Source organism: Pseudophryne corroboree, chromosome 4 (genome assembly GCF_028390025.1).
Source record: "Pseudophryne corroboree isolate aPseCor3 chromosome 4, aPseCor3.hap2, whole genome shotgun sequence".
In the NCBI taxonomy this organism is placed as follows: domain Eukaryota; kingdom Metazoa; phylum Chordata; class Amphibia; order Anura; family Myobatrachidae; genus Pseudophryne; species Pseudophryne corroboree.
In genome coordinates, this window is record NC_086447.1 from 562,555,687 (window position 1) to 562,576,455 (window position 20,769).

At 45.9% G+C, this 20,769-nt stretch overlaps 1 protein-coding gene across 2 annotated transcripts in view; it reads left to right on the forward strand.

Moving 5' to 3' along the window:
- ARFGEF3 (ARFGEF family member 3) overlaps window positions 1–20,769 on the forward strand; it is a 366,510-nt gene that overhangs the window by 50,987 nt on the left and 294,754 nt on the right. For both annotated transcript variants that reach the window (XM_063917418.1, XM_063917419.1), the window contains exons 2-3: window positions 8,503–8,554; window positions 11,512–11,593. In XM_063917418.1, the coding sequence (XP_063773488.1) occupies window positions 8,503–8,554; window positions 11,512–11,593 (134 nt within the window). The remainder of the gene's footprint in view (window positions 1–8,502; window positions 8,555–11,511; window positions 11,594–20,769) is intronic.

Genomic DNA, 20,769 nt, shown 5'->3' on the forward strand with positions numbered 1-20,769 from the left:
TTGGGATGAGTGAAAGTGGAGGGAACACATACACTGACTTGTACACCCACGGAGTCACCAGCGCGTCCACCGCCACTGCCTGTGGGTCTCTCGACCTGGAACAGTACCTCCGAAGCTTCTTGTTGAGGCGGGAGGCCATCATGTCTATTTGAGGTACACCCCAAAGACCTGTCACCTCCGCGAACACCTCCGGGTGGAGGCCCCACTCTCCTGGATGGAGATCGTGTCTGCTGAGGAAGTCCGCTTCCCAGTTGTCCACTCCCGGAATGAAGATTGCTGACAGCGCCACCACGTGTTTTTCTGCCCAGAGGATGAGTCTTGTCACATCTGACATTGCAGCCCTGCTCTTCGTTCCGCCCTGTCGGTTTGTGTAGGCCACTGTCATTACATTGTCCGACTTAACTTGAATGGCCTGATCTTTTAGAAGATGTGCCGCCTGTAGAAGATCGTTGTACACGGCCCTTAGTTCCAGAATGTTTATCGGGAGGATAGATTCCAGACCTGACCACCTTCCTTGGAAGTTTTCCCCTTGGGCTACTGCACCCCAACCTCTGAGACTTGCATCCGTGGTTAGAAGTATCCAATTCTGAATACCGAACTTGCAGCCCTCTAGTAGGTGAGAAGTTTGCAGCCACCAGAGGAACGAGATTCTGGCTTTCGGTGACAGACGTATCCTCCGGTGCATGCGAAGATGAGAACCCGACCATTTGTCCAGGAGATCCAGTTGGAAGAACTGTGCATGAAATCTTCCGTACTGTAGAGCCTCGTAGGAGGCAACCATCTTTCCCAGAAGGCGAATGCACTGATGAACTGACACCCGGGCTGGCTTCAGGACATCACGGACCATTGTTTGTATCACCAATGCTTTCTCCGCTGGTAGAAACACCCTCTAATACACACTCTGCAGCACAAGGTAATGTGAGATATATCAACACACACACACACACACACACACACACACACACACGTAGACACAGTTTCCCCCCAGAGTACCTTCAGAGAGACACAGAGTATAAGGAGTCAGCCACACAGCGCTGACTCAGGGGATATCTGGAGTTAAGTGGAGGGCAGCGCTCCCTGTCAGCATCTCTGTAGTGTGATCTGCAGGAAGAAAATGGCGCTAGTGAGTGCTGGATCTGCTCTGAGGAAGAAGTCCCGCCCCCTGTAATGGTGCATCTTCCCGCTGCTGAGATTATATTGGCCTGAGGTAAATGTGGTTGCTAACAGCGGGATAAGCCCCAGTTAGCCCCTGTATACCAGTGTATGGTCTGTGCGCTGGCTCAGGGGCGACCCGCTTACTGGGGCGTCGGCCTCATACTCACCACTCCATCTTCTGGCTCTGTTAGGGCGTGGCGGCCGTTCTGCGGTAGTGAGTGGTCGCCTCGTGGGCTTGCGTTCATCACCCACAGGAGCTCAGTGTCCTGTCAGCGAAGATAGGAGCCATTAATCTCTAGGGTTGGATCCTTCCCCCCCGAAGTCCCACGAAGCAGGGAGGTTGTTGCCAGCTGCCTCCCTGTACCTAACTCTTTAAAAACAATAAAACTCCTAGGAGCTCCCCTAGCTGTGACCGGCTCCACCGGGCACATTTTCTAAACTGAGTTTGGTAGGAGGGGCATAGAGGGAGGAGCCAGCCCACACTATTAAACTCTTAAAGTGCCCATGGCTCCCTAGGGACCCGTCTATACCCCGTGATACTAATGTGGACCCCAGCATCCTCTAGGACGTAAGAGAAAAGTGTACAGTGTCTAGGAACTCACAGTCACTGCCTGCAATATCCCATATTGTGCATGGTGAATTCAGAGCTAAAATAAGATTTTGGTTTGTTGTTAGGTATATGGGGTACTTGCAGATGAAGTCCAATGAGAAATGGATGGCTTTGTAGAGGAGTAAGATCCCATGTTTTCAGGTCTCCCTGTAATCATGTGAGGAGTCCAGCCTGGCATGGTTTGGTACTGGTTGATGATTTTGCAGGGCGGTATGCCACTTTTTCTCCCTGCATTCATGGTACCAAGCCATATCTATATCATTTCAATTTTATTTGATAAATTATTTTCTTTTTCAATGTTTGGTAAGTGACCATTACTGGTATTACATGCGAAATGGTAAACCAGATTTAGGGGGCGATTCAGTTAGCATTGGGGAGATGTGGCTCCCGGCTTAAGGGTGCGAGCAGAAATCCACATTAACTAGTGCCTTGGGACTAGTTATTATCATGCCATGTGCGGTTTGTTTTTAGAAAACTAAGAAAATAAAGTCACAAGTCTGATGTGACAATATTTTTAATTCTAAATATTTTTTTAAATCCAGACTAAAATAACATTCTGTAAAGCATTTTTGCATCCTTGTAATAGTTAACTAGTTGTGTTATTATGTCCTGACTGCCTCTGACTTCACATAACTACCCATCACATCTCCCAAAGGGAAGGCATGAAAAGTTTACAATTATAAGGTAAAGTATGTTTTTATTTTTATTTTGATGTCAATGAAGTCTTTTTTATTGACACTATGTCAAAATATAGAGCAACTATTATTTCAGCAATCTAAACAGTATGCTGTATTGGGGGCCAAATTCAGTAAGCCGAGTACTCTGTAGTTTGATGTGCTGCGTTAATGTAACTTGCGTTCTCCAGAATATTTTCATGATGTGCGCTCCTGATAGCTGTGCAAATCCATTACAAACATCAAGTCAATTGTGGCACTGGGGTAGTATTCAGTATACCGGTTGTTGGGATCCCGACGCACAGTATACAGACGCCGGAATCCCGACACCCGGCATACCGACACCTTTTCTCCCTCTTGGGGGTCCACGACCCCCCTGGAGGGAGACTAGATAGCGTGGCGCGCTTAGCTGGCGGTCGGGATCCCGTGTCGGGAACCCGGCCGCCAGCAACTCATACCACACCCCTGGTACTGTTGTGTTTTAACATTGCAGTGTCTGACCTATGTGAAGTGCATGAAGTAATGTTAAAATCACCCTGAAACCCAAAATATAACAAGACAGTGAGGTTGAATGTTTTTTTTAACTGATGGAAACATGGTAGCTAACATGTATTTCAGCAAATAAAAGTAGTTATACATTAAAATGTCTCAGTACCTGTAGTGATATTTTGTGTGTATTTTTGTACGATTAAAAAATAATAAATAATAATAATAATAATGTTTTTAGTGCCCATATTTTACTATTTAAAAATCTCTAAATACATACCCTTATTACTAATTGGGAGGGATGTACTAGTGATCCACCACTATGTCCTGGTATGTTTACATAACGATAAAGATTCCCCCCCCCCCCCCACTTTTCACCTAGTCTGGATGTGCTAACCAAAAAAAACATGATTTCTCCCATGGAAACCCACATTAATGTAAGACAGAATTCCCCTCACAGAATCAAATAAACAATCTTTTGGGTTTGCTGGAAAGAATGCTGTATGCAAACACTGGTAAAAGGCCTTCAGTATCCTCTGTGTACTGTATGCTGGATATTCGTTGGATATGTAGCAAGCATTCTGGTGATTATAAATGCGTACCAATTTCTATAGTACCTTTTTACATTGGGCGCTCTCATGGCAATCTTTTTGAGTCTTTAAATACGGTTCACACTAGGCTGTTTTTACAGGTCGCTGTGCCCTGCCCTAATCGCGGCGCTCTGCTAAAACAGCCTGCCTCGTGCCATCCCCACCCACAGGTTGCTGTTTCCGATTGCCGCCGGCGAATTGATTCTGTGTGCATGTGCGCGGCATCTATTCATATTGGAGGGGAGAGCTTGGAGGAAGCCCAGCACCTCCGTAAGTGCTGGGCACTCCGCCAAGAGTAACACTGATGGGACTGTGCCCCCTGCTCGGCCATGCCCCCTTTTCGGGAGGGTGCACACCTATGGCACTCTCAGAGAAGCCCTCCCTGCACGTCAGCGCCCTACTCCCATTCTGCTGGGAACACTATTAAATACCTAGTACTTCTTAGGGCTGTTTTGAAAACGCGTGTAAAAATGTGCCTGTGAGGACAGATGCATATGTCCCTGCTATTTGTCAAGAGGATAGAAAGCTTAATTTCAGTAGTTAAAAAATATATAAATATATATCAATTAGAAGCACTTTTTGGTAGTGCCAAATTGTGGCTTATTGGTTACATTACAGCTTATTTTTATGAATCTCGTAGGTAATGACGTTCATGCTACAGACGACCTAGGTCCGTACCGGGAACAACCCTGGTACTGAACAGGGTTGCAGACCTTGGTCACTCAACCTGGGTCAAGTCTGTTCATAAATTGCCAAGATCCGGGTCGAGCCGCAAGCCCTGGGAAAGACCTGGGTATTTGGTGTACGTATGAAAGGGGTGTAATCTTCATTATTTCTCGTGTTTAAATATAAGTTTAACATTTGGAAGTAACCCATGCACCTCCCATCTGGGAGTTCAAAAAACCCTTAGCCATCAATACAACACATCTACATACATGCCCTCCATCATTTAACCCATTAGTGAGCTTTTCTGAGAAAATATTATGAAAAATTTAATTATTACTCAATGGGAGAGGGGGTACCAGAGGTACAGTGATATTTATAAGAAGAAAGTATACACACTGAATTATCTTCATTTGAGATACAGTATTGTGTGTGTGTGTGTGTGTGTGTGTGTGTGTGTGTGTGTGTGTGTGTGTATATATCTATATATATATATGTGTGTGTGTGTATGTATGAATGTGTATACATATATAATAATTTTATAACCCAAAATAATGCTTTAATAACAAGTCTTGCACATATAATTTAAAATTGCATATTATATAAACTTGATTATCATTTTTGCTTTGCTCTGAATTATTTACCTGTTTTATACAGTGGCTATAAAAGTTATTCACCCCTTTTGGGCTGTTTTACTTTTCGCTGTTTTACAACATGGAACCATAATGGATTTAACTGAAATATGTTCCCATTTATCAACACATAGTGGTCAGTCCATTTACTCGCAAGTTCATTGCAGCATGAGTAAATGTGACTTTAATTTTGCATATGTAGTACCGCCAGGCTCGTAGATTTTATTTTCAGCCCCTTAGGGCTGTGTATAAAAATCTGCGAGTCATAGATGAGATTGGGCCGCGAGAGGGACAAAATGCAGTTCTGTTATCGCCATTTATACACTGCTGCAATGGAAACTTGCCCCCTTCGCAGTTAATTGGATTAACCTCAAAGTACTCCATTATGTGCCCAAATTTTTTTTCATTATTGATTAATGACCAAACACTGAAATAAGTGATTGCAGTGGTATTACCCCCCCCCCCCCCCCCTTGCTACAGTATATACTTACTAGATTTCTTCTGAAGTAATCAACGTTTTTCACAAGGCACAGAAATAGTTTATTGGAGGCCACCTTTGTGCTAAAAAGGTGTGTCACATGAAATATACCTGTCTCTGCAAGCTTCTCGGGTAGTTACTGAATTTTCAGTACAGGCTACAAAATGAAGACCAAAAAACATTCCAAGCAGATTCAGGGCGAGGTAATTGAAAAGTACCAATCGGGAAAAAGGGGTAAAATTATTATATTTCAATTGAATACACCCCAAAGCTCAGTCAGGTCCATCATGAAAAAATGGAGGACATACAGTATGGAACAACAATCTGCCTAGAACAGGCCAGCCTCAAAAACTGAGGATTTAGGGGAGATTTATCAAATCTTGGAGTGAGATAACGGGTTATATTATGAAGCTGCAGCTTTTGGGATTGGAGCAAAAAAATGTAAGTGTCCCTACCATTCAGAGGGAAGGGGAAGTATCTGAGCAATGGTACTCTTCGGTTTGGTATCCGGACTATAGATCTACACTAAAAAGGTCTACAGTCAATAGGTTTACCACTAATGGCAGACATGCATTAGATTGACAGGGTTGACAGGTCGAAAGGGTCAAAAGGTTGACATGACAATGCTTGACACACATATGGTAGTAACAAGGTTTTTTTTTAAAACATTTTTTTATTTTCAACCTCTTCATACTTTACCATCTACGTGTACTACCATTGGGAATAGTAACCCGGAGCGAGGCACACTGTGATCTCCTACCATTTGTCTATCGGAGCGAGGCACACTATGATCTCCTACCATTTGTCTGTTGGAGCGAGGCACACTATGATCTCCTACCATTTGTCTATCGTGTACCCAATTTGAAAGCTAATAGACAAAGGTGTAGCCAGCGGATCAAGTGTATTTGAGACCGAGACATCTGGAGAATCAGGATGATATTATGACAAAGTGTTTTGCTGTGCAGACTGACTTGAATTAATATATCTAAAGGAAAAACTCTTCATGACTACATTAACCAGGTTCTTTGGTTTATATAAGTGCGCAGAAACTATTGTATTGTTTTTTTTTTTTTATATCTAAAAATTGCTGTCCACCAACGATCACCTCTATGGAACATTAGCCATTTTGCTAAGAAGATTGAGCTCAAATACCAGTGTTCTAGATGTGCATCATGCAATCACTTATTTAAGTTAGTTGTAAATAAGTTTGACATTGTTGGATTGCATTGTTTTGCGTACATTATCAAGTTCTTTGGGGGGAATGTAATACCCTGCAAGATGCAGGAAGTGCGAGACTTTGTGGGATTTCTCCAGGTTTTTTTAAAGCAGCAATCATGTAAATGATTGCCGTTTAAAAAAACAAAAACAGGAGAGCTTGCGCATAGTTGGGTACTTCCTGCTTCTCGCAGACTATTATACCCCTTTCACATCACACAAATAACCCGGTATCGACACGGCATATTGCCGTGTCGACACGGGTCAGTGTGCGATGTGGAAGCACTTTCGGCGAATTAGCGGGTCGCCTGACCCGGTAATTCAACCCGGTATAAAAGAAGGATTATACCCGGGTTGAATACCGGGTCAGGACAGTGTGAATGGGAGCCGCGTCGATGCGACACGGTTCCCATTCACAGCATAGGGAGAGGCGGCGCAGGAGATTAGCTCATCTCCCAGCGCCGCCTCCAACCCCGCCCTGCTGCTGCTGCGCCCCCCGCTGCTATGGCAACCGGGTCGGAAAACCAACAAAAGCAGAGCAAATGCTGGATCCCAACCGGTAAAGACACGTTTCTCTTACCGGGTGGGATCCGGCATTTGCGGTACTATTACATTCCCTTTGTGTTTGTAAGTGGGATAAACATCAGTCAAACCCATCATGGTTCTGTGCCGTAACACGGCATAATGTGAAAAAGCCATTGTATATGTTACTTTTCGTTTTTGTGTGTGATATCCCCTTTCAATTCCTAACCCAATTCCCTTTATGCACAATTACTACATTTCTCATCACCAACATAACTGTATTCTCTCCTACCTGCCAAGCTCCATTGACTATATACTCCAGGTAAAAATGGCAGTATCACTATCATGTAATGCCACTTTATTATTCATACAGCACATAGCCATATATGCTGTCTAACAAATAAATCTCCATATACCCTAACTATAAACTGCAAGGTGTTGTTATTGGGACGACTATAAGGTGCGAGTTTCTGCTGTGTTAGCCCCTGTAATAGTAGGCAATTTGGATAACTGAGGAGCCAAGCTGTTGGCAATGTATATCTGCTTTAAACCCCACTCAACAGCAGCATTTTGGCTTGTGTGCAGTGACTTTCACTTGATAAAAAAAATTTGTAACTTGACACAGTTCTTTCGTAAAGTCAAATATTTATTGGACATATTATATCGTACAATGAGCCAAATTCAGACCTGATCGTAGCCCCGCAGAAGTACAAAAGCCTCGCATAGCGGCGATGCTTTTGCACTGCAGGAGTAGCTCCTGGCCAGCGCAGCTTTTGCGTGCTGGCTGGGGGCTACTCGTCGCTGCCCGGGTCGCAAAGGCTGCGTGTGACGTCACGCAGCCGCTGTGGCCTGCCCCCCCGCACGGTCCAGCCACGCCTGCTTTGGTTTGACCACGCCCACAAAATAGCGCCAGCGCCGCCGTGCCGCCACCTCCTGCCCAGTGACCGCCTCTGCCTGGCAGTCAGGCAGAGGCGATCGCTAGGCAACGACATCCCCTCCCATTTTAAACCCCACTGCCACATCTTTTTTTTTTTTTTTTTTCTCTGTACCCCATATTATGCAAAATGTAAACCAGCACTGAGTAAAAAAAAAAAAACTCATGTTGCCCTTTCTCCATGTCGACCTTGTTCACGTCGACCTATTGACCATGTCGACCTAGTGCATGTCGACCAATAGTGGTCGACCTAATGACCCATACCCTTGGTGAAATACATGTACCAACAAGCCCTCTCCTGGACAGTTTAATGGCTCCCAACCATGTAATCTTCTTTGTGTGCTTCCATCACTGGCATTGGTCGTTGCTGATGAATGATAAACCTATATGGAGATGTTGGCCATTATGACCTCTCTGTACATACAATATAACGACTTGCACCCTCATTTTTGCAATAATATGTTTTGTCTAGTTTGGTGCATGCACAGTATTTGCTTCTCATATCTGTAACTAATATTTTATGTATTTTTCCAATATCTGCAGAAGTGCTGGATGCCTCAGAAGGTGTAACCAAGATCCCTCCCTACCAGTTGAGGTATGGTCATTGTCTCCATTTAGCACAGAATATGAATTTCCCATATCCGTATGCCATATACAGCTTTCATAGCCGATATCTGCCCGGTCTGCATGTGCTCATTTCTTTTACAGCTTCAGTTTTTTAGGAATGGTTTGTTTAAAATTAAGATGTTTACATAGCATTTTGATAAAGTGCTTTTAACCACTTACTGACTATTTATTTCGCAAAAAAATGCTCCGAAATTGTCGTTTTTTTTTTGAGTGAATTAGGTGAAGAATATGAATTTATCCCTATCCCAAATGATTTTAGTAAAAAAAAAAAAAAAAAAAAAAAAAAAAAAAGGAAAAAAAATATTCCCCACAAACATCGAAACATCGATCGGGAACATCGTGACCATCGGGAACATCGCGACCATCGCGGCTTTCATTTTGAAAGCCGAGACAGCCTTGAGGTATGCAGGGGGGGTCTGGGGGCAGCCAGGGAGGGTTTATTTACACTCCCCAGCGGCTGCCATTGTCTGCAGCCGCTGGAGGGGACAGATCCTGCCGTGCTAATCGATCAGCAGTGATCGGCAGCACGGCAGACACGGGGAGAGTGCAGGGTGACAGCAGCAGCGGAGGGAAGTTTCTCTTCCCTGCCGCTGCTAACACTCCCTATCTGACTGGTCGCATCCCGTGCGACCAGGTCAGATAGAGCACTTGCAGGCATGGTCGCATCTGATGCGACCATGCCAGGCAAGTGGTTAATCCACTTTTTCATTATTGTCAAAGTAGCATAAAAGTAAGCTGCTATTTGGTCGGATTACATACGTAATACCGACAGACAGGATTCCAACTGTCAATATCCAGACAGCGGCATCCCACCCACCAGAATGCCGGCAGCAGGGCGAGCGCTAAGAGTCCCATTGTGGGCTTGTTGGCTCGCTGCACTCCCCATAGGATCTATTCCCACTCTATGGGTGTTGTGGATATCCACGAGTGGGAATAGCCCTGGTGCGCCAGGATTCCGGCTGGCAGCATTGTCAGGATTTTGTCATCTGTATCCTGAACGCCAGGATCCCGACAGCCAGTATTTTTTAACTGCATCCCATTTGGTCTGGGATTAGGAGAGCGCTGAAACTTCCACTGATGAATATAAAGTTGTCCTTTTCCTCACTCCAGCTGTCTGCAGTACTGCAGCCAACAGAATTCATCAAATATTTTGTGAAATAGAATTCCATTTTAGAATGTATTGTTTTATGTAGAAATTTTTGTTGTTGTTATTGCATGCAGGGTAAACACTGGCTGCTTTTACATGTAGCCCCAAAAGCAGGGCAGCTGTATTTTTGCACAGCAATTTAGATTTGAGCTAGGCCCCTCCTAAACCTCAATTTCTCTGCCAGGCCCGCAATTAAGCGGGGACGGTGGGTACTCCAGTCCCGCGCCCCGACTGAGTGGTAGCTCCTGATTAGCTGCCTCTCCGTGAGCTCCAATGGCTCATAGCCGGCTCAGTACTAAGAATATGACAGCGGCTCCGTCCCTCCGTGGCTGCCTGCCGATGTGCAGGCAGGCATCAGACCTAGCCTCCTGATCCTGACTACAACCATTTTTCCAAACTTAATCCCTCAAAAGGCTAAATTTGGGGAATGAAGGGGTGGTGAGGTTGGGGGTGTGGGGGGGGGGGGGGGGGGGGGTTTGGAACAGTGTGTGGTGGTGGGTGGGGAGGGGCCAGCCTTGTGAGGTTCAGTCCTGGGCCCCATCATTTCTGATGGCAGACCTGCTCTCTGCACATTTTCAAACCCCACCCCCCAACCCCACGTTGTGCAACATGGTTTTACCAACAAACTCTGTTTTTGGCTTTGTATCCAATTTTGAATCTGCTCCTATGTGTACCAAATATGATGGTATTGTACGTAAATGATCCTACTTGTTATGAGCTAATTAAACTGAGTGACCTCTGAAATATACATGAAACAACTTATTATATAGCTGAATGAAGCTTGGCAATAAGAAACCCAGGGCCCCAATCTTTCAATATCCTGACCAGTGGCATAACTATAGAGGGTGCAGGAGATTCATCTACTGCACTCTCTAAAAAAACATGTTTTTTGTTTTTGTTTTTTACTTACTGCTGCCGCAGTGTGTTAGGGAGCCTGCAGTGTACCTAACGGGAGGGTGGAGGAGTTGCTTGTTCTACAGAATCCGGGAGTGTGGCTGTGCATGCAGTAGCGGCACTGGGGCATCTCGGCTGACGGACGCGCTCTGATTGTGCTTATACAGTACCACATCCATCATCCGTGCACCACCAGTGCTGCTACAGCAGGCGTGGCAATGCTTCCAGATTCTCTAGAACAAGCAACTTCGCCTCCCTTCCAATAAGTACACTGCTGGGCAGCAGCAGTAAGTAAACATAAAAAAAAATTAAGAACAAAAACCGTATTAAATAATAATACGTTTTAGAGGGTGCAGTGAGATTGCCTTCGGGCACCCCTCAAATAAATATTGAGTATGAATACACGATATTGACGTGTCAATCGACCCATCGTATGCACATCGTGCATGTTTTGAGTGCGATTACGATGCAGTGCGTGGGCCCGCGGGTCGCACGTCTCATCAGCTGATCATACGTACTGCACATATGATCAGTCCATCCGTATAGGGGTCCATTGTAGGACGAACGATAGATCATACAGTGCAAAATCACTGTACAATATATCGTACGCCGGGGAGCTGGCGGGAAAGGGGGGGTCAACGAACAACTAACGCGAGTCGTCCTAGTGTATGGCCAGCATAACATGTCGACCAATTGACACTTTTGTCCCTGTCGACCATGTGCATGTCGCCCATATGGAGTCGAACTATTGGCTGTCGATCTAATACTGGTCGGCCTAATGATCCAAACCTGATTTAAGTCCATACTTTATAAGGTTTATTCTTTTTGCTATCCTTTGGGAGATTTAGATTAATCTTGCTGTTTCCACTGTTCTTTTTTTCCAGGGAAAAGTGCCTTCTTCCCCTTCAACTTGCTTTGGAATCAAAGAATATCAAATTAGCCCAGAATGCACTGGCTGGAATGCAGGTAGGAACCCAGAGATCATGGGTATACAGCATCAGTATTGGTTGTCCTGTGCAGATTTCATATACTGTATGTCAAATTTTTATATTTCATTGTGGGTTTTTTTTTTTACTTTTAATTGGATATGGTAAATAATAGAGCGTACATTTTTGTAGCTCTGCTGTGGAAATCACTGTGATACTCAGTGATTGAGGTTTCTCTCAAGTTTATTGGACAATTATTTACAATACCTTAAGGTGCTCCATGAGCTTTATTGTCAGTGTTTTACTCTTGAACTCCCGGGCAAACAACATAGTTCATACACACTGAATGATATAGTTTAGTGACATCATCCTGCCACATCCCGGAACATGCAGTTTCTGACGTTATCTTCAGGATTGACCGCCATGTTCGGGCGATAGGCAATATCGTTAATGACCCGCGGGAGTGCACATTGTTAGCTATGTAGTGCCTACAAACTGGACGATATCGCTAATGATGTGTCGTTATCGTTCACATCATTTAAAATATTGTCTGGTAGGTACACACCTTCAGACTATCGATCTCAAATATACTTGTTTATATATACTGTACTCTTTTTGTTATGACATAGGCCATACTCAGTATTTTATAACTTTTTGTATTGTTCGGGCTTGGTGGGTGGCTGGAGGTGGTCACCATTTCGGGTTTATCATTTTGTTTTTATTTTCATTCATATTTTTTAAAAATAACTACATTTCTCTTACGTCCTAGAGGATGCTGGGGTCCACATTAGTACCATGGGATATAGACGGGAGCTATTGGCACTTTGAGTTTGAGAGTATGGGCTGGCTCCTCCCTCTATGCCCCTCCTACCAGACCCAGTTTAGAAAATGTGCCCGGAGGAGCCGGTCACAGCTACGGGAGCTCTACAGAGCTTCTTTAGTAAAAGTTTATTTTAGAGTTTATTATTTTACAGGGAGGCTGCTGGCAACAGCCTCCCTGCTTCAAGGGACTAAGGGGGGGGAGTAGTGTCCGCCCTGCGGGGTCTGAGCCACTATCTCCGTTGACAGGACACTGAGCTCCTGAGGGGATTGAACGTTCCCCGCCACAGGGGATCGCTCACCCCGGCAGCATGCCGCCACCCTCTTACAGAGCCAGAAGATCAGAAGAGGCGAGATATGGCGGCACAAGGGTAGGAGCGCAGCTCTGAGCAGCTGCGCTTCGGGAAGGCTCAGCGGCACACAGTGTTGTGCGCTTTGAGGGGCGTCCTGAGCCAGCGTCTTAATACCCTACACTGGTCACAGACGCTAACCGGAGACTGAATCCCCAGGCTAGCATCACAAACCTCCATACTCAGATGCTCAACAGGGGACGGAATCCCCCGCCTTGCGACAGAGTCCTCAGGCCAGTATAAAGAATTTGTGCGGGTAGACGCGCCATCTTCAAGGGGCGGAGCTTCTCCTCAGAGCGGACCCAGCAGCGTACAGCGACATTTTTCCTGCCTGCAGTTCCTGTACACAGACGCTGACAGAGCTGTCCCTCCTAGCAACTCCAGCTATCCTGTGCGGTACCAGGGGGTTGTAGATGGGATAGGGGGGTGAATTAGATCTGTGCAACTATTGCAGTACAAAGTGGGCACTGATAAGGGGTGTCCTTTATATAGAACAGCGCTTTGAGTGGGTTGGCTCTGATCTCTGTGTCTCTCTTGCCATTCTCAGGGGGGAAACTCTGTCTAACCTACCCTGTGTATGTGTGGAGTGTTTGGGGTCTCCAGTTAGCTATGTCCAGGGACTCTGGGGCAGATGTATTAACCTGGAGAAGGCATAAGGAAGTGATAAAGCAGTGATATGTGCAAGGTGATAAACGCACCAGCCAATCAGCTCCAATATGTAAATTAACAGTTAGGATCTGATTGGCTGGTGCGTTTATCACCTTGCACATATCACTGGTTTATCACTTCCTTATGCCTTCTCCAGGTTAATACATCTGCCCGTCTGTGTCATATGCAGCCTAGGACATGTCCTCTCAGGATGATCTCATTCTATGTAATCAGGATTGCACTGTTGTAGTGCAGATACCGGCAAGGGAGCCGGAGTGGTTATCCTCTATCAAAACTATGATTACTCAGATTTCTGCTAGGGTTTCTCAGAATGAATCTGCAACTCCGGTTTTACAAAATTCTATGGCAGTTTGATCCGGTTCTATTAAATCAGCCCCCCCCCCCCCCTGTGGATTCCCAAAAACGTGCTCTTGCCCAGATCATGCAAGACGACACTAATACTGACTCTGACATGGCAGACGGTGATGGGGACGTGCTCAGGGGGGCCGGTGTGGGCGAGACTCACACATTTCAGTCACGTCTGGGTGTCGTCCGGCCTGGACACCTGGGTACTAGATATTGTGTCCCAGGGGTACCGGCTGGAATTTCAAGATCTCCCTCCTCATCGGTTCTTCACATCAGGCTTGCCAGCTTGGCTGGCAGACAGGGTACCCTACAGGTTGCCATCCAGAAGTTGGTGGAGGCACAGGTCATTGTACCAGTCCCTCCTCAAATGCAGAACACAGGTTACTATTCGAACCTTTTTGTGGTACCGAAACCGGATGGTTCAGTCAGGCCCATTCTGAACTTAAAATCACTAAACCCCTTTCTGAGGGAGTTCAAGTTCAAAATGGAGTCTCTGAGGGCGGTGATATCAGGTCTGAGAGAGGGGGAATTCCTGGTATCCCTGGATATCAAGGATGCGTACCTCCAAATTCCGATTTGGCTGCCGCATCAAGCTTATCTCCAATTCGCTCTGTTGGACTGTCATTTTCAGTTCCAGGCCCTACCATTCGGCCTATCCACAGCACCGAGGGTGTTCACCAAGGTGATGGCGGAAATGATGGTTCTCCTCCGCAGACAGGGGGTGAACATAATTCCATATCTGGACTAGCTGCTGAAAAAGGCATCGTCCAAGGAGAAGCTGTTTCGGTCAATAACTCTCATGACCCAGCTTCTCAAGGAACATGGTTGTATCCTGAATATCCCAAAATCACATTTGGAACCAACCAGGAGGTTGTCCTTTCTGGGAATGATCCTCGACACGGAGGTGCAGAGGGTGTTTCTTCCAGAGGAAAAAGCGTTGGTGATACATACAATGGTCCAGGATGTCCTGAAGCCAGCCCGGGTGTCGCTTCATCAGTGCATTCGCCTTCTGGGGAAGATGGTGGCCTCTTACGAGGCTCTGCAGTATGGGAGGTTTTACGCTCTGTCTTCCAACTGGATCTCTTGGACAAGTGGTCTTGATCCCATCTACACATGCACCAGAGAATACGTCTGTCGTCAAAGGCCAGGATTTCACTCCTCTGGTGGCTGCAATTACCTCACCTTCTGGAGCACAGCAGGTTCGGGATTTAGGATTAGATCCTTCTAACCACGGATGCAAGTCTCCGGGGCGGGGGCGCATTCACTCAAGGGGAAACCTTCAAAGGAGGGTGGTCAAGTCTGGAAGCTGGCCTGCCGATAAACATTATGGAACTAAGAGCCGTATACAACGGTCTTCTCCAAGCGGCCCATCTTCTGAGAAATCGGGCCGTTCAAGTACAGTCGGACAATGTAACGACAGTGGCTTACATAAACTGACAAGGTGGAACGAAGAGCAGAGCTGCAATGTCCGAGGTAACAGGAATCATGCTCTGGGCAGAAAAACACGCGTTGGCGCTGTCGGCAATCTTCATTCCCGGGAGTAGACTTCCTCAGCAGACACGATCTCCATCCAGGAGAGTGGGGTCTCCATCCGGAGGTGTTCACGGAGGTAACAGATCTTTGGGGCGTGCCCCAAATCGACGTGATGGCCTCTCGTCTCAACAAGAAGCTTCGGCGGTATTGTTCCAGGTCGAGGGACCCCGTGGGTGTTCCAGTCGGTGTACGTGTTTCCTACACTTCCATTCATTCTAAGAGTTCTCAAATTCCTAAGGAGAACAGGAGTTCAAGCAATCCTCATTGCTCCGGATTGGCCAAGAAGGGCTTGGTACGCAGATCTTCTGGATCTACTGCGAGAAGAGCCAAGGCCTCTTCCTCTTCGGGAGGACCAGCTGCAGCAGGGGCCGTTCGCCTATCAAGACTTATCACGGCTACGTTTGACGGCATGGAGGTTGAACGCCAGATACTAGCTCGGTAGGGCATTCCGAACAAGGTTATTCCTACCCTGATACAGGCTAGGAAAGGAGTAATGTCTAAACATTACCATCGTATTTGGAAAAAATATGTGTCTTGGTGTGAGTCCAAGAAGTTTCCTACAGTGGAGTTTCAACTGGGACGGTTTCACCTCTTCCTGCAAGCAGGTGTGGATATGGGCCTGAGATTAGGATCTGTAAAGGTCCAGAAACAGTTGGCTGCCCTCCCTGAGGTTCAGACTTTTTTTTTTAAGGGAATTCTGCACATCCAACCTCCCTTTGTTCCGCCTACGGCGCCCTTGGATCTTATCGTGCTGTTGCAGTTCCTCCAGTCGGACTGGTTTGAACCTCTACAGGAAGTGGAGGTCAAGTTTCTCACGTGGAAGGCAGTCACTTTGTTGGCCTTAGCTTCTGCTAGACGTGTGTCGGAGCTGGGGGCTTTGTCATGTAGAAGCCCATACTTGATCTTCCATGAAGACAGAGCTGAGCTTAGGACGTGTCGGCAGTTTCTTCCGAAGGTTGTGTCGGCATTTCATATCAACCAACCTATTGTGGTGCCAGTTGCGACTGACTCCTCAATTTCATCTAAGTCCTTAGATGTTGTAAGGGCTCTAAAAATCTATGTGAGGAGGACTGTTCGTCACAGAAAATCGGACTCTCTGTTTGTCCTGTCAAATCCCAAGAAATTTGGGTGTCCTGCTTCTAAGCAGACGATATCTCGCTGGATCAGGTTCACTATCCAGCATGCGTATTCTACGGCAGGCTTGCAGTGTCCTACGTCTGTTAAGGCCCACTCTACTCGTAAGGTGGGTTCTTCCTGGGCAGCTGCCCGGGGTGTCTCGGCTTTGCAACTCTGCCGAGCAGCTACTTGGTCGGGGTCGAACACGTTCGCAAAGTGCTACAAGTTCGGTACTTTGGCCTCTGAGGACCTTAAGTTTGGTCAATTGGTTCTGCAGGAGCCTCTGCGCCCTCCCTCCCATTCTGGCAGCTTTGGTACATCCCCATGGTACTAATGTGGACCCCAGCATCCTCTAGGACGTAAGAGAAAATAGGATTTTAATTACCTACCGGTAAATCCTTTTCTCGTAGTCCGTAGAGGATGCTGGGGGCCACCCAGCGCTTGTTATCCTGCAGTGGTTACTTAGTTCAGTACTGCTTAGTTCTTGGTAAGTACTGTTTCGTTACTTGGTAAGTAATCCTGTTCAGCTGTTGCTGATGTTTCAAGCTAGTTAGCTTGGGTTGCCTTGTATGTGAGCTGGTGTGAATCTCGCCACTATCTGTGTAATCCTTCTCTCAAAGATGTCAGTCTCCTCGGGCATAGTTTCTAGACTGAGTGTGGTAGGAGGAGCATAGAGGGAGGAGCCAGCCCACACTCTCAAACTCTTAAAAGTGCCAATGGCTCCTAGTGGACCCGTCTATACCCCATGGTACTAATGTGGACCCCAGCATCCTCTTCGGACTATGAGAAAATGACTTACCGGTAGGTAATTAAAATCCTATTTTCAGCACAGGTGATTGCATTCAGAAATTAAGAGGGAAGTCCAGGTAGAGACCATTTTGTTCCCCTTGGAATGGGACATGTTGGGAGGTATGATAGTGTACTTACTGTACAAGAATATAGTATGTCCAGCTCTGCTCCAGTAACTTATGTGCCTGGTGTATGTTGGGCACAAGGAAAGTTATTTTAACATTTATTATTGACGCATCCACTGTTATGTTTGATTAAAAAAAAATGCTCTATAAAATAGTGAAAACACCCTTCAGAGGTGAATTTGCTCTCAAAAGTAACTAGCAAATGTTTGTGACTGTGGTCCATTAACGGGCTCAGGAAGGGGATGATTTGATCAGTGCAAATACCCCCCAACCCCACCGATAAAACTTCTCAGCCCGTCCACAAGTGCAATCTCCGTGGACCTTCCACATCCCAGCGCACAGCAAGGCTCTCTCCCTACCCGGTGAGTAGCTATGCTGCAATACAGCAGCCAGCGATAGTGGTCATGTGACAAGTGTTATGGAGGGTGGGAGATTCCACTGATCACCCCCCTCGGATCCGCCCCTGCTGTGGTCTGTATCATTATTTGCACCAGCTCATAACCATTCCCACTGATACAGCTGCTGACAGGTGTGTGTACATTTCTGTGCATACACCTCTAACTTTGTAAATGCAACACCACAATCGAGCCCTTCACATTCTGATAATTCACATAATTACCAGTCCTAATACATGGCTGCTCTTTTAAAGGCTAAGTCTCCTTTCATAACTTGTTTTAAATACAGTGTTTTTTGGAGGTTAAGTGCTCAATAGATCTTTTTCAAAGATAAAACCTGCCGTATCTGTAAGCGTGTGCTGTGTAAACTGTACATTAGTCAAATTCATACAGCTCTTGCCATCTGCTGTAGTGTAACACCAGTCTCCTCTGCCATCTCCTCCTGTCATTGTCCTTCCATTTCAGCAAGGTAACATTAAATGCAATTATACTAATACTTTGAGATTTTTTAACGTCTAAGAAAGAAACAGATTGTGCCTAATTAGCACTAGTAATACATTTTATTGCACAATACTTAAACATTAATCCTTTGATAAATTCTTCAAAAATATCTAAAATGACATAAATCTCGTGAAGCAGCATAAAGCTAGGTGACATTAGTAATACACTTATGGAGTTCTCACCCATCTGGTTGCAGATAGATTGCTGTTTGTACCATCTTACAATCTCCAACCACCATGTAGAAATGGTCACATAGGTTCAGAAGTAAGAGCCTTACAAGCAGATTTCTTTATCCTGATAAATTGCTAAATTCTGCTGAGTGTGCTCCCAGTAGATATTAACCCATGGCTTGACAGTTTTTTTCAAAAAATTAGGAGCCAGACCATCGTCACCCACCAAATATATGAAAACTTGTATAGACCACCATACAAGCCCCTTCAATGCCCTGCAGACCCCACATGCCATTATACCACCACACATTCCTCTTCATTGTCAATCAGACTATCTCTGGTGTCCAATTGATAGTACGCAACAGTTCTGCCCCCAATTCATGTTATATAACACATAGCCATCCCTAACCATTTTGATGCACTAGACAAGATTTTGGCTAGTGCCCTTTAGCACTGGCGCTAGTTCCACCTCAGACCCAGCACTCCTCTTTCAGCACAGCACAAATTACCAAGCAGCACAGATCGCAGCAGCAGCCAGCATCACCCATCACCCCTCACCCATAGTGATCCTCATGTTGATGCCCTGTTCTAGCAAAAGCATTAGCGGCCCCACCCCGTATATTTGAAATGGGGACAGTGCATGCCGAAGACATGTACCCAAATATGGGACATGTTCTTGCTTTGCATGGGCATGGCCACACAATAGTACCCCCAATTAAAATTGTGCCACACAGTAGTGCTACCTTATTCGCGTTACATCACACGATAGTGTCCCTTATTCACATTATATTACACAGTAGTACCCCTTTACCTTATACACGTTACATCACACAGTAGTGTCCGTCATTTACATTACACAACACCGTATTGCTCCTTACTCACATTACTCCACACAGTGCCCTTTCTACACATTACACCAAACACAAGTACACCTTATGCACATAATGCCACACAATAGTAGTGCCCCTTATACGCATAATGCCACACAGTAATGCCCCTTCCACATATGTCACACATTAGTAATGACCTCATACACATAATGCCCCTTACACATATATCACACACCTATATTACACCCCCACCCCCCGCACAGCACTCACCCGGCCAATAAAACTGTGACCTCAGTCTTTGCCTGGACTTTGCAGATATTGAAACCTGGGCCAGCTGCACGGAGTCAGTCCGTGCAGGTTCAGCCTGCTGGACTCCAGAAAGGGCTATGGGAGGAGCAGCAGCCTTCCTCTAGGACCATGGTGCTTAAAGAAGTACAAAGGACATAGATTAACTTGGCTGGGTCTGTGCAATAATGGGAGTCCACAAGGTGTATTGTACACAGCTGCAGGCCCCAGGTCTCCAGCTGCCTCCGTATATTGGGCAGAGCCAGGTGGTGGGCAATCAAACAAGAAGTAAAAACCCTGTAGGCTGACCAGCCAGTAGGTTCCCCTGCAGATACTCCATGCAGTACTCAGTGCGCCGTTCAGTCCTAGATTCAGCTCGGACATCACCTCCCTCAGAGCGAGCAATTCCCACAGGGTGACAGCCGCCCCATGCTCTTCTCCACCCAGATCCAGGTTGATGATGGCAGCCAGGCAACCCATACTGGTGAGCAGGGCATGTACAGTGTGAACATAAGTGCTTTTCCCTGAGCCAATCACTGCCTGCCCAAAGCCAAGTAGCAGCCGCTGATCGCCAGTGAGCACCGAGCCTGCCATGCAGCAGCACCTAGCTAGTGGTCTTTTCTCCACTGTCCCTAAACTTGGAATGCCTCTAGGCATTCCAAATGCCATAAGTATATGCTTAGTTTGCCTATGCCTAGGACCAGCTCTGCCAAATCAGTGTATGCCACACAGCAGTGCCCCACTTTATAGTATACCACACAGTGTGCCCCCATTTAATAGCATGCCACACAGCTAGGATCCCAATCGATAGTATGCCATACAGCGCGGTTAGGCCCCCAATCTATGTCATGCCATACAGCAGTGATCCAGTATTTAGTAGGCCACAAAACAGGGCTGCTAATACAGAAGATGCCACACAGTAGTGCCCTAAACACAAAACATATTATGTGTATATGTGTGTGTGTGTGTGTGTGTGTGTGTCAGTAGTGAAATTGGCGCCCAAAGATTATCATGACACTTAACATTAATCGCATCAATTGTTAATACTGTGCAGTGATACATTATAGCATCTTGTAGAATGTAAATATAAACAGTAGGTTCCAATACACAAATTTATAAAACAAAAAAACATTTAAAAAAAAAACAGTGTCCATTGTACATATGAATGTTCTTTGGTAAATTTGCTCCCTACCCACAAGAAATGGGGGTCAAGGTAGATATAAGTTAACAGATATTTCTTTTGTGACCTCCTTTTTCAATCAATGTCTATTGGAGATCACATCACATCA